The following is a 14429-nucleotide window of genomic DNA, read 5'->3' as shown; positions in this document are numbered from 1 at the left end:
GCGACCGGGGGGCGGGGGGGCCTGCCGTGGCCTGGAGGGGGGGACAAGGGGAGGCACAAGGCAGGTGACCTTCTGGACTGAGGAGAGGAGGGAGCTGCTGGCCCCCAAGGACCTTCCCAACGAGGAGGATGCTGTCGTGCGTGCTCGTGTGCGCGTGCTGCCGTGTGCGAGCACACAGGCTAAAGGCTGCACCAGAACAAAGAGCTGGGGGCTGGGTATCAGAGGGGCCCACGTGGAGACGCCTGACTTGGCTGTTTGCTGCAGTGTCTGCTCTGCGCTCACGCTCCATCTCTCTCTCTCCCCACCCCCCTCTCTCCCTCTCTCTCTCTCTCACACACGCACACCGCATAGCACTGCCCCCAGGCCTGAGCACCTGCTCCAGAGCCCACCAATGCTGGCGCGCACAGCCCAGCCCAGCGCACTGCCATCTCTCCTGACAAAGCACCGCTCTGCTTCTCGCCGCATGAGCTCATCCCACCGGCCCTCTGGCCCTAGCTTGGCCTCCTGACAAGAGAGACAGACAGGGAGACAGAGTGGGAGAAGGAGTGGGGGAGGCAGAAGGGGAGACACACTCACGCACGCACACACACACACGCACACAGGCTAAAGGCTGCATGTTCACCGCCACATATACACGCACATACACATCACAACGCAGGGAGAAAGTCAGAGGCAGCGGGAAAGGGAAGGACAGACAGAGACAGACAGCATCAGAGACCCTCAGAGAGAAAGGAGAGGGAAGGACTGGGAGGGTAAAAACTGCACTAGCCAGTCAGGCAGAGTGGGAACCCAGACGGAGACAGGAAGACGGGAGGGCGGAGAGGCTGCAGGAGCTCTGGGGACAGAGCGTGTTCTAGAACTGCAGAAGCCTGGCTGGGAGAGGCCCAGGTGGGCCCCGTAGTGGCCGCTGTGGCCACTGCACACACACAACTGACACCACGGGGACTCTCCCAGCTGTACCCAGAGGTGGGGTTGGGCAGGTCATGCACCCACCCACAGAGCCTCAGGGAAAGAGAGGGTGGGAAACAGCCTCACTAAGGCAGAAAGGGCCTTAGAGAGGTGGGGAACCATGTTGGGAAAAAGAAAGACAGAAGTAGAGAAGGAAGGCCAGAAAATATGGACTTGGCACCCACGGTGCGCCAGGTATTAGCTGGGCCCCTCACTTCCACGCCTGGGCAATTTCATTTAATCCTCCCGGGCAACCTGTGGGATTGGCATATAATCCCTCTTTACAGATGAGGCCACAGCTCTGGGAGGTGGGCAATGTGGAGAAGATGGGGGCCAGTGCTGGAGTTGCTTCTGGAATCTGGGGTCACTGCTGTGTTCTCTGTGGTCTTCACCCCTCTCACGGTCAAGCCTGCCCCCCGTGGACCCTTTATCCCAACCAACGAAACTAGGAGCCGAAGTCTTCCCCGTCAGACTGGTGCCCTGCCTTCCCAAAAGACGGGTCAAGCAGGGGGATGACCGGGACCCTGAGAGCCGTGAGGCTCGTACTTCTCAAGAGGGCAGGCGGCCTGGGAAAGGTGGTTAGTCATGGCTCTTGGGGCTGACCTGGGTTTGACTCCTGATAAGTGAATTCAAGTGACAGCTAAGCCGCAGGCCCTGTTGGGCCTCAGTGTTCTCAGCTGCAGAATGGGTACACAGAGAACGCACCTCGTGGGCCTAGGGCCTATCATGTGACTAGATAGACACATGCATGGGAAAGAGCTCTCTAGACTGTAAAGAGCAGTGCACAACTAGGGGTACAGATGGGGAAGGAACAAATCCCTTGTCTCAGGAGAAGAAGTGATGCTGGAAATACCACTTAGAGGAGGGCAGGGCCACGCTAGAGAGATCTGAGTGAAGCAAAGAGCTCTCCCAAATGGAATAGCTTCTCAGATCCTGGCCCAGGTGATCAGAGGCCTCCTAAATCTCGGTCCCCAACTGGTCCCAGAGTCAACAATGATGCGGTGGGCACAGCTTCAGGCCTGGATTCAGGAGGCCAGGACTTCAAGTCTCTCAGCTCCATCATTTACGAGCTGTGTGACAGCAGGCAAGTCACAAGACCTCTCTGGGCTTCAATTTCCTCATCCATTAATGTAGAAAATACCCTGTGTCTCACAGAGCTGGGCATTGAAGCAAAATATGGTAGAGCACCCAGAACGTACTAGCGGGGGTGTGAGAGACCCTTGAGGGAGGGGTTACACATGGACCTAGGGAGCAGCTGGGGTTTCTGGGACAGCCCATTCTCCTGTTTTCCTTCGACCCCTCTGGCCACGCTCTCCCTGTCTCGGTTTTGCCTTTTACATATCCCTTGGAGTCCTCCCTTTGTCTCCACTCCACTCCACAGGAAGCGGAACCTTCCTGGTCCAGCCACCATCATCCTCACCCTGACATCCCAGCCATCTGCCAACTGGCTCCCTCCATCCACACCGGCCTCCCCTGAGCAATCTGTTCTTTTGCAGCTCGAGCGATCTTTGCAAAGTTAGAATTTAGCCACGTTCCCGTTACTCTTAGGACAACCCTCAAGACGGGCCCTGTGTGTCTAACTGCTGCTGACTTCTGCCCCAGGGCTCTGGAACCACTGGCCTTCCTTTTAGTTCTGCTAAAAAAATAGCCACGCTTGCTTCTACCTCAGGGCCTTTGCATAGGCTGTTCCCTTTACCTGGGCAGTCCTTCCTCCTTTTCTTCCCCTAGTCAACTCTTACTTGACCTTTGGGTCTCAGGGAAGCCTTTTCCCACTCCCAAGTGGTCTTGTGGAATCCCTGAGACAGCTCCTTCATGGCCCTTATCACAGCTTGAATTTACGCACACAGTCACACATACAGCTGTGATTTTTTTGCATGTCTTTTTTTAAAAGTTGAAGTATAGTTGATTTACAATGTCGTGTTAGTTTCTGGTGTACAGCAAACAGCTGTGATTATCTGGTCGATGATTTTCTCTCCCTCTAGACCAGGCATCAGGAAATTTTCCTATCATCTACTTTCATAAAGAAGGCTTTCTTGGAACTAGCCACACTTATTTGTTTACATATTGTCTATGGCTGCTTTCGTATTGCCTGCAAGGTCTAAACTATTTACGATCTGGCCCTTTACAAAGCAAGTTTGCCGATCCCTGCTCTGGACGGTACGTTTCCCGAGGTGAGACCACATCTGTTTTACCCCTCAGCACAACCCAGCCCCGGCCCGATGCCTGCAAAGAGCAGGCACTAAACAGCGATATGGATGTATATGCTTCTTGGATAAGCAGCAATTTTTACCTTGTCAAAATTGTATTGACTTAAGTTATTATTAAAACTGCAGATTCCATCAGGAACAGACGTCTCTTATGAGATTCCAAGACCGTTTCCTGGCAAGCAGTTCAATACAATAGCGATATCCCAACACAGGCTGGCACGTCAGGGATCTCCGAGCAGCTATTGGCCAATGAGACCTTCACCACCTTTTATAAGTGACGTGCCATCCACGTGCATGGACCGTCATAAACACAGCAAAGCACAAACCCGTGTTCAAGCAATTGTGGGCTGTGCAGACTGATGAAAACCCATCATGAGACATCCTTTAAACGTTTGCATTAAGCTGTTTCTATATACACTCCAAAGAACTGATGGACGGATTCAGAGAAAACGTCTGTTTTATTGTTATACAGAGGAAATAACGGACTTTTTTCTTTTTCAGTGAATTGTTCAGGCTCCATAAAGGACGTTAACAACATCTAGACACTGCTCGGCACTGACCCCAGCAACGTAGGTCTCACTGTCATTCCTGCCTTCCCGAGGAGATACACCGAGGCTCAGAGGCCACACACTCAGCAAGTGACAGGGCTGGGTTGTCCAGGTCTGTTCAAGTAAAAGCTTACACAGCTTCCCCTGCTTTTAAGCAAGGTAATGAGGATGGAGGGACAGGTAAAGCTGCACCTTTAGTGTGCTTAAAGCCCTCACAGACAGAATGCTGCCTGGTACCTTCCGTGGCCTCTGTTTACTATAGAGTCAGCGGGTCCCGTGCCGGGACAGGGTTGCAATGGAGCATACTACACAGAGCAGTCTTTTAGAATCCTGAATGTACTGATTCATTTTTATTTTAATTTGTGTTTTATTTTAAATTAAAAACATCTTGAATGAATGCAGCAGAGCCTCAGGGTTAAGGATGCTGATTCTGGAGTACAGGCCTGGGCTTAAATCCCAGCTCTGCCACTTCTTAGCCGTGTGACCTGGGGAAATCTCTGCAGCTTCTCTGAGCCTCAGTTTCCTGGGCTGTAAAATGGGGATGATCACAGCACTTACACCAAGGGGTCACTGTGGTGATGGAATGAGATGACGTGCATCTCCCTTTAGCCTGTTTTTGGGGTGTGGTGTGCCCCAGGCCGCTTGCTGGCCCTGAGATGAGGGACAGGCCCTACTTGTGGGCTCAAGAGGCCAGCAGGTGAGCTGCTGCTACTCGGGCGCTCACGCCATACCTGGACCAACTGAGCTGCCAGCCAACAGGGGTGGTGACAGCCTTGGGTTTAAGTCCAGTGCCCCACCCCCACTCCCGACGACACAGCGGAGCCCTCAGCCGTCACCTACCGGCAGACTTCGGAGTGAACTTGTCTCGGTTTGCAGCACACACAGCCAGCAGTCTGTAGCCGAGGTCCAGGTCGAACCCTTGCTGAGCTGCCACCCGACTGACCACCTGCCAGCAAGAAGGGGAGGAAGGGCAGGGGTGAGTCACTGTCCACGCCAGCCCTCTGAATCCACAGTGGCAGATGTGCCCAGTTCACAGGCGAGGCGGGCAGGCTAAGGCAGGTCCCCAATGTCAGGCAGAACTGGGACTCAAACTGCCTCGTTCAGTCACTCAGCAAACACTGATAAGCACCTCCTCCATGCCAGGCCCTGGGATCCCGGGCCCTGCCCTCAGGGGTTTCCAGGCCAGAGGTAGGCCTGACCCCAAAGCCCAGGCCCTGCCACTTTCAAATCTGGCCCCATTCTAGGAGCTGGCGGGGGGATGCTGTACTACCGCGTTTCGCGTGGCCCCAGGCCAGGGTCTCTGCTACCCCAGTGCAGCTCTTCAAACTTCCCCCAAGGAAGTCTCCCACGCCTCCCACCTCTCCTCCATCCCTCACTGAGCTCCAGCAGCCACCACTGCGGGGCACTCGCTATCATCAAATACTCCAAGCACGGTCCCCACCCAGCGGCATCGGTCCCTCCTGAGTCAGAATCTGCACCTGGGGAGGAGCACTGATTTAGGGCTCACCGCTTCCCAGGAGCTCCAGCTTGGAGCTGCCCAACGGACAGCTGAGAATTCCCCAGATGGACACGCCTTCTGCTCCCCAGCTCCGTGCCAAGCGCCCTGCAGCCTCTCAGACCCGAGTCCCCAAACTGCAGGGCTGTCATGCTCAGCCTGGGGTCTGTCTCCAGCGCCAAGCGCTGGCTCTGCACACGGGAGGCACCTATAAGAGCGCCAGCTGTGCATTCAGACCAGAGGTCCCACCCATCCCCTTGTGAGCCTCAGATGTGTGGGCTGGAAGTGGGAGAAGCCAGGGGCTGGGAGGGCTGTCAGTCTTAGGGGGTGGGGGGCAGTGAGGTACAGGACGCTCCTGGGGCCCCATGAACGGTTCCACAGGCTCACACCTGTCCGTTCCCAGGTGTCCTGCCAGCCAGACCTGCTCCCTCCTGCCTGGCTTCCTCATTAACAGCCGCCAAATTAGGTTTCCTTATTAAGAAGAAAGGACCTTGGAAAATGGAGTCGTTTCAGGAAGCAGCTGGGGCGGCTATGGCTGACTGGGAAAGGAGTGCTCCCAGTTGTGGGGCTCATTCTTCTGAGAAAGGGGAGCCCCTAGAGACCACCTGCTGCAGAGGCGCTCGGAGGTCCTCTGAGGGCCGAGGCTGCCATGGGTTCTGGCCCGGCCCCTGCAGCCATTAGAACAGTTCCCCATTATATGCTTTATATTTTAGGGGTTCATTACAAGGGCTCTAGAGCTACGAAGTGTGGGAAACCCACTTATCTAGGCCAACCACCTCATTTACCATATATGGACACTGGAGGCCCAGAGAGAGTGTCCGTGTTGCACCAGGAAGGAGCCAGTGGGTCCTCCCTTCCCAGGACCACCAGAGCCTCTTGCCCTGCCTCCCCACCTCCATCTCCTGGGAGCTCCCTGTGCAGGGAGGAAAAAGGACTTTCTCAGGTTAGAATGTTTGCTCAGCTTCTCCGCTGCAAACAGAAGCCCCTGACGCAGAAGTCTTCTGTCTCCCCAGGCCTCCTTCCCACGGGCTCTATCCGCCCCTGTCCTGCAGTTCTTATGCACCCTGCCCGCCCCCCTTGCACGGTCCGCTACATGCACGCCATGTTCCAGAGTCACTGAGCCATCCCAGGGCCAGGTCTTCTTCAGTGTTAGTCTCACTGTCCAAGCAGAAAAACCAAGGCCCCTAATTCTTTACAGCCTGTTGAGTATTTCAGTTCTGGAGACGGACACCGTACATCGGGGAGAAGGGGTCTGGAAGGGCCACTTCAGCTCAGATGTTGACTATGGTGCCCTCACTGGTAGGAGAGCCTTGGGGTGGGTGCGAGTGAGCACAGGCAGTCTGTTTGGACTTTTGCATCAGTGAGGCTGCTGTTTGTGGGCTATGTTGACACAGTGCTGTAAGGAGAATGCTCGCTCCCAGGTACGAGGGCTAAGTAAATGTTTCCTTCCTAAGCAGTGAGGTGCCGAATTCTCACAACAGTTCCACGAAGTGTTATTACTACCCCTGTTTTACAGATGAGGAGACCGAGGATGAATAACAACCTGAGGTTACAACGCTTGTTTGTGAGACAGCTAGGATGCAGTGCCAGGCAGTCAGGCTGCAAAGCCTGGGCTCTTTCCACGAGAGGACTTCTTTTTCAGCCCACAAAGGGTTAAGGCCATAACTCCCAACCTCCATGGAGAACCCTCAGGCTCTGGGTTGAGGGCAGAAAGGCAAAGGTCCTTCTGTTTGGCCAATACTGGCTAATCCTGTTGCTCTGGTTCCAAGAAAAAGAAAGAAACTAGCTACGTTGAGCAAGAGAGGGCTGGTACTGGTTCTAAGGGCTCTCCTGCAGGCCTGGAAGTATCTGTCACTAAGTGCCCTGAGCCCAGTGTTCAGAAGGGTCATTGGTTCCAACAGTCTCCTTTTACCAAGACAGAGAGGGTAGGGCCTGGCTGAAGGTCACACAGCGCAGGTGTGGCAGAGCAGGCTAAGCTGGACCCTGCGATTCTAGAGTACCTGGTGCAGCCCCTGGCTTCCCCTGGCCCAGTCTAAGGACCCCCGGAAAGTCCGGTGAGGTGAGTCTGACAGACTGTTGTGCGGAGGGCAGGCTCAGCTGAGCAGCCTCCTGTCGCGTTTCAGAGAGGCCTTCTCCCACTCCAATGGGCGTAAAGACCCCTCGGTGAAGACCTCTCCCCAACAAAGGCCTGCAGTGAGCGGCCGCAGAGCTGCTGCCCTCTGCTGGCTGCCTGGGTCCAGCCAGCTCGGCTCGGCCCAGCCCTCAAGGTGCTCCTAAAGGCTGACCAGTGGAGCCTGGCTGTCTGAGACCTAGACCCTGGGGCCCTATAGGTCAGGGAGTCCAGCCCCTCATGCCACAGAGAGGGAAACTGAAGTCCAGAGGCGAGAGAGGGGGGCATATTCAAAGGCATGTGACAGTTTCGTTAGTCCCATAAAGGGATGTGTTGTCTTGAAGAGCAGTGAGCCTCCTGGCCATGAAGCAGGACAGGCTGTCTGGGAAATGCTAAAGAAGGGGTTTCTGCTCCCAGCTGGTGGCTGGACTCTGACTTTCTATGAGGCAGTCAGGGGAACTGGCCTGTGCTTCAATCCTGCTCCATCCTATACTGTGCAACCTAAGGCAAGTTACTTAACCTCTCTGAGCCTCAGGTTCCTCTTCTGTAAAGGTACAAGGATGTCTCTCATTTCCAAGGTTGTGTGTGATGGGCTCTGCCAGTTCCATGTGTCCCAGTTCTGTCTCATGGCTATACCCTAAGCCCTTCAGGGCAGAGCCCTCATTTCCTACTTTGCTACCATTCTCAGTACTGGGGTGGACAGGTATTTGTGGCCACTGCTGCTGCTGCTTTGGAGTCAGGCATGAGACAGAGTTCTGGATCTGCCAATTATTCGTTGTTGTATCTCACCCAGGTGATTTAACCTCTCTGGGCCTCAGTTTCCTCATCTGTGGAATGGGTACAAAATCTCCTTCTTGCAAGGATGACAGCCAGGACCAGGCACACAGCTCAGTGAATGCTGTCTGTGACCATACACCCACGGCTTCAGCAGTGAACACTCTGAGGCTGTGGGGAATTCCTCCCTGGAGAGGCGGGGAGGGCATTGCTGCTGTGCTAACTGGTTTCTGTCTCCCTTTCCCATCTCCTCTCGTACTCGTCTCCCCTCTTCTATGCTCTGGTCGCCTCAGCCTTTTTTCTGTTCCCCGAGCAGATCAAGCATGTTCCACCTCAGGGGAGGAAGGAGGAGCAAGTCCAGAGAGGCCTGACTTTGAGGGGGACCCCCAGAGAGGGGGCTCAGCCCTGCTGCTAAGGGAGGGGCCAGGGAAGAACCTGGTCCTGAAGAGTAAGTAGTGCCCGTGCTGATGCCCCTCGGGAGGGGCCGTGGGGCTCCTGCACTTCTGCCTCCTGGCGTCAGAGGGCATGAAGTAGAGAGTGGGGCAGGGGGCTGCCAGAGTCCCAATGCTCTTCATCCCAGAGCCTGGCCCTGGTGTGGCAAAAATGTGTCCATTTACTGCCCAAGGCTAAGTGGTTTTTAATTTATATCCTCCAGGTAAGCCGGATCCAGAAGAATTTGTTTCCAGAGGTCACCCAGGGGATGACAGCAACCTAGAGGGCTCAGGCTGCCCCCTGAATGGGAAGAGGTGCGAGTGCGTGCGTGCGTGCGTGTGTGTGTGTGTGCGCTGTGGAGCGGGATGGGGGGTACTCGGCAGCCTCGCCCTGCCTAGGACCTTTGGGATCTCTCACCTGTCCTACCTCATCCCTCCCCATGGGGCACGGCTGGGGCTGGGGATGCCCAGGGGGATAGGAGGACTGGCAGCAAGCAGGGCCCTGGGGCTCCTGTGGGGGTCAGTGGTACCAGCCTGGGACTGCAGCAAGCTGCTCCCCTTCTCTATTGCCTTGTTTGTAAAATAGCATTGATAAGCCTTTCCCTGACCCCTTGCAGTGTCTTCATAAGGATGCAAGGAGACAGTGCCAGGAAAATGCTGTGGGCACCAAGGGTGTCTTCTATGACCCCCCCCCGCCCCCCAACCTTTCTTGCTGCTGGTTCTATTGTGCTCCAAGTGACAGTCAGACTCAGGTCTCTATGGCTGTGACCAGTGGGCCAAAGTCCCCTTTCTGGCTAAGCGGCAGGTCGGGGGTTCGGGTGGGGGTCAGAGCTGGCCATTCAACCAAGTGTATGCCTTAAACTGGGGTGCAGAGCTGGCACTGGGCTTTTGTCTACACAGCTTCCTGTGGTCTCATCCCCTGCCAATCAGATCCTACAGTTTTCTTGGGCTCCCTCCTCCAGGAAGACCTCCAGAATCCCTCCATCCTACCCTCCAAGGATGCTCCCCTTCAGAGCTCACACAAATCACATCCCATCCCTCACCTGCTTAAGACCCTTCAAGGGCTCCCCATTGCCCTTCAAATCATCTCCAAACTCTTCTCACTTAGCTTGCGGGCTCTGTGTTAGTTGGATTCTGCTTCCCCATTTGACCTCATCTTGTACCCCTCTCCCTCTCCTGTGCTCCAGACAACTGAGACTTCTGTCTGTTCCTTGAACAAATCAAGCCTCGGGGCCTTTGCACTGGCAGTTCCCTCTGCCTGGAGCACCTTTCTCTCTCATCTTCCCCTGGCTGACTCCTTTTTGCTCTTCAGGTCTCAGCTGGAGGTCACCTCCACCAAGACTTTTCCTGACCACCACCCTGCCCCCTCTTACAGGGCGCTGGATTACATCCTTACATACTCCTTATGTGTTTAGCGTCTGCCTCCCCATTGGAAGGTAAGCTGTTTGAGAGAGGCCCATCGTGCTCACTGCACACCCCTCGGGGGGCCCCTGTGCAGGACCTGCCCACAGCAGGGACTTGGTGAATGTTTGTTGAATGAAGAGTTGAATGACAGGGCTGGGGCAGGGCCAGTTTCTAGTCATCTCCTGTCCACCTGCCCAGCCAGCCTGGCCAGGGCCATTGTTGGATTCAGCCTCAGGTCCCCACCTCCTAGGCAGGGCCAGGCTTGGGATGGGGTGCTGGGGGAGCGTGGCAGCCCCCCTTCCCCCTTCACTTACGGCTACCAGCAGCTGGGATGGGAGTAACATCTGTCTCTGCCCGCAGGGCTTAGCCTGACTCAGGATCCCCACAAAGAGGATTAAGGGAGCTGGGTGAGGGAGGGGGAGCTCAGGGGGCTGGAGAATAAGGAGGGCTGGGCAGTGCAGGCTGCCGCCCGATTTGGCCCTGTGGCCCTGAGGGAGCCAGATGGTGTCAGCTTCGGACAAATGGAGGAGCCCGGGGAGGGTCTTGGCTGCATCCCTGCTTCGCATCCCTAATGGCCAGAAATATCCCCTCTAGAGGCAGACGGGTCTTGACTTGAATCCCAGGTCCACTTCTAAGTGGCTGTGTGAACTTGGGAAGTCAGTCACAACATCTCGGTTTCCTTCTCTATGAAATGGGGAAGAAGACAGGACCAGACTTCTCTGAGGACACAGTGAGAAGGCGTATCCAGCGGGCCAAGCTCAGTGTCAGGCACAGGACAGGTGTTCTGCAGTGATGGCCTTTCACCTCTCTCTTGTCCTGGAGGTTCTCAGAAAACATGGTGCCCTTGAATTTTACTTATTGTTCCCGCCTAACCAGGCATAAGTCTTGGCCTCTCCTCTCCAAGCCTTGGGGTAGCTGGGCTCCCCAGCAATGTGTTTACCCACGTTCCCTTTAAAGCTGACTCAGGACCCTCTGAGCAGCTGTCCTCACTGGCCGCAGAGGTGCCCTCACACTTATGGATATAGGCCACGTGGCTGGGGACAAGCATAAGCTTTGAGCTCCTTCCACGTGGCTGTCGGCCAGCAAGCTCCGAAGCTTGGCAAATGATACCGCTAGCTCTGGGCCTGGCCTCTGCCCAGCTTGTATCCTAGACCTTTACCAAGCTGAGCTAATCTCAGTTCCCTGGGTTCTGTTGCACATCTGGGCCTTGGTGTGTGCCATTCCATGTGCCTAGAATGCTCTCGCTATCCTCAGCTGCTTGCGCAGACGTATCAAACTCCTACAGATGTAGAAGTGGCTCCTTTTCTCAGTTTTCTGCAACCTGCCCACCACCCAGGCCGACAACACTTCCCTTCTCTATGCTGCCTCCATTTTGTACACAATTTTCTCAACTGTCTCTTTCCACATCTGTCTCCCCCCTAAAGAGGGAATCAGGCTTGGCAAGGTCTTACTCATCTTCAGTTTCCCAGGACTTAGCAGAGGGGATTGTACATGATAAACGAGGAATCAATCAGTGTTCATCTGGATGGATGGATGGATGTAATAGGAGCTCAATAAACGCTTACATGAATGGATAGATGGCTGGCTGACTATAAAAAGAGCTCAAAAGATGTTTACCTAAGTGAATGAATGAATGACTGGATAAAAGGAGGGCTGAAAACCCTTCAAGAGTCTCTCTGCTTTACTTATGATGGAACATTTACTCCCATCAGACTTGGAACTCTTCAAAGTAGGATCTGTGTCTTTCTCACCAATTGTAAAGAACCCATGTCATCCCGAGGACTCTGTCTCCCCATCAGACCAGGTTCCCTGCGGGTGTGTGTGTGACAGGGGTACACACAGAAGGGCCCTCCCCTCCAGCAGCAGCCTGGACAGGCGCACTAGTCCCTAGCCATCCTCCCTGGGTGCAGGCACAGGCGGGGCGAGTACAGACTCACCGTCAAACAGCCCATCAGGCTCTGCTCAAAGGGCCGCTGGAAGGCTCGCGGGTCTCCGCACCAGTCCAGCAGCTCCGTGGCAGCATTGTGGAAGTTGGCAGGGTTCTGTAAGTGCTGTGGGAGAGGGAAAGGAGAGGCAGCATGAGGATCCAGGAGTGAGGCCAGCACACGCTAGTGTGAGAGCGTCTGGGGCCGCAAAGACCCCAGGCATCCCTGGGGAGGAGACACACAGAAAGGGGCAGGCCACGAGTAATGGGTTTTCTCAAACTCCTTCTCATCCACCTTCCCTCTGCACCTCCAAGCCCAGCCCAGTTCCTGGTGGCGTGGGGATTCGCGGCCCCATCGCAAAGATAGAAAAACCAGGGTTTAGAAAAGGGCACTAATACTAGACACTAAAATGTCTTCTGGATGCTGGCAGTGGGGTAGGAAACCCTGTGGGCTTCAGGAGGGTGGCATGTAGCTCCCATCCTTGGGGCTGCTGGCTCTCCCTGAGTCAGGACAGACTGGCCCTGGAGATTCCTTCTTGATGAGCACCCACCCCCACCCCTGCCCCAGTATCCACCACCACCATGCTGCCTGCTCCGGCTTCAGCAAGCCCTGCCATAGCCAAACAGTCAGAGCAGGGGCGTCAGAAAGAGGCCTCCAGGCCACACCCAGCCGGGAAGGTGCACTCAAGCACACTTGTGCCCAGGTTACTGTCACACCGTGGTCAGGTGTTATGTGGCTTAGCCACCCCTATTCCCCAAACCCAGATTTCCTGGGCTCAGTCTGGCTCAGCTCGGGGGTGCAGGCCCCACCCAGTTACGGGGTCTGAGTTAACGGAGAATGAATTCTGGTGCCAGGGCCTCTAGATCCTGCTTCAGAGCCAGGCCACGGGGCTGACAGGGGTGGAGGGTGGCTTCCATGGCTACCCCTTCCTTCCTTAACACTTATCCGTGTCTTCCCAGGCCAGGCCGGACTAGGCACTGAGTCCAGGGTCATGAAGCAGGTTGGGGCTGAGCTGGGACTCCAGGGCTGGGTGCGACCACCTGTGGGTCCTCCACCAGGACACCTAGAAGGTGTCCACAGGGGTTGGAGTGTAAGCCAGCTGCAAAGGGGATGGTGGTACCTTCTGGGATCCCTGTGTCCTCGGTGCTGGGAGAGACTGGGAACAGTAGCTGTCCCCAGGGCAGTGGCTCTCTCCCAACTTGCAGTGAGAGTCTGCCTCAGAGCCAAGGCAGGGAGGGGGCTTAGGAGCTGCCAGGTCTCAGAATTGGGAGGCGAGCCGAATGTGCTGGGGGAGCCCCTGTGGGGCTGGTGCCCTGGAGTCATACTGCCTTCATCCACAACTATCTACTGACCTAGGGCAACCCCTCCCCTCTCTGAGCCTCAGTCACCCCATCTGTAAAATGGGGATGGCAGATCACGGCTTGGTGGTGGGAATTTTTGTCTTGCTTAGGGTTTCATCACTGCTATTACAATGTGGTTTGTGAAAGGCAAGATTTAAAAGTGGATGGAGGAAAGTGAAATGAATTGGAGTATCCTCCCTCTGTGGGAGCAAAGGGAGAGGGAGAGATGAAGGAAAGAAAGAGGGCAAGCATGCAGCGACACAGCCCTCCGTTAGGGGGCCACGGTGAGGATCAAACAAGACGAGGCTTATACGGCCCCTGGCAGAGAGCCTGGCGCGTGGGATGCTCCCACGTGTGGCTGCCCTTGGCCCCGACTCTGTCTCCCAAAGGCTCCGCTGTGTACTCGGCAGCTCCCGCCCTAGCCCCACACACGGCTCTTTCTGCAAAGACAGAGCTCCCTGCGTGTAATCTTCCTGCAGAACACGGGAGGACATCCACGGCTAGAAGCAGACCCTTTGAGAGGGCAGCACGGGCCCTTGCCTCTGCCGCCCGTGCCCTCCCTAAAACCTGCCCCCTCCAAGGCCACGGGCGGCATCTGGTCTCCACGTGGAAAGCCATGCAAATCGGTTAACTCCCTGCCTAGCAGTCTCCCTCTGCTAACTGACTTATTCCGTTTATTTCCATGATGTCACACCCAATTAGCAGGGTCAGCAACCATTGCCTGGTGCTCTCAGAGTCGCCCACCTACAGCACTCCCACCCTCGGCACACCTCTTTGGGGCTCTGGGCTCCCAGTCTCATGGGCCCAGTTTTGTTCTGGCCCCCAAGGGTCCAGCCCACCTCTGAGCTTCTCCACTCTCGACCCAGCCAGTTCACGTGGCCTTCGGCTTGGGCTATGGGTAGTGACTCATGGGCGCAACTCATTGGTAGAAAGGACGTCAGGCACCCCATTCAGTAGCTATTGCTCTGTGGCTCTGTGGCCTTGGCCAAACCTCCTGTCCTCTCTGTGCTTTTGTCATCTGTTTAGACTACAAGGTGGCTACGTGATGCAGTGAAATGAACAGGATAGACCCGGACCAAACCCCATCTCGGCCACTTAGTCACACAGCCTGGGTGTGTTCCTGAGCTCCAGATCTCTCATCTGCAAAACGGGGTGGGGACAGCTTGCAGTGCTGCCGCAAAGTCTAGAACCAGCATACGTCATGACATCCCCATTACAGAGCAGGTGTCTGGTAAAGAGTGCTATTG

General features: G+C 55.6%; 1 protein-coding gene across 1 annotated transcript in view; it reads right to left on the bottom strand.

Annotated features, from left to right (window-relative positions):
- The window catches only part of ZMIZ1 (zinc finger MIZ-type containing 1), a 229718-nt gene that overhangs the window by 87242 nt on the left and 128047 nt on the right, over nucleotides 1–14429 (bottom strand). Inside the window, exons 6-7 of the mRNA XM_024740273.1 lie at nucleotides 11855–11968; nucleotides 4544–4649 (exon numbers count right to left, since the gene is read on the bottom strand). Coding sequence (XP_024596041.1) covers nucleotides 4544–4649; nucleotides 11855–11968 — 220 coding nt within the window. The remainder of the gene's footprint in view (nucleotides 1–4543; nucleotides 4650–11854; nucleotides 11969–14429) is intronic.

The sequence above is a fragment of the Neophocaena asiaeorientalis genome, unplaced genomic scaffold, assembly GCF_003031525.2.
Source record: "Neophocaena asiaeorientalis asiaeorientalis breed wild unplaced genomic scaffold, Neophocaena_asiaeorientalis_V1.1 scaffold517, whole genome shotgun sequence".
Lineage (NCBI taxonomy): Eukaryota > Metazoa > Chordata > Mammalia > Artiodactyla > Phocoenidae > Neophocaena > Neophocaena asiaeorientalis.
Note: the sequence above shows the minus strand (reverse complement) of the source record. Positions and strands in the feature narration are given on the sequence as shown.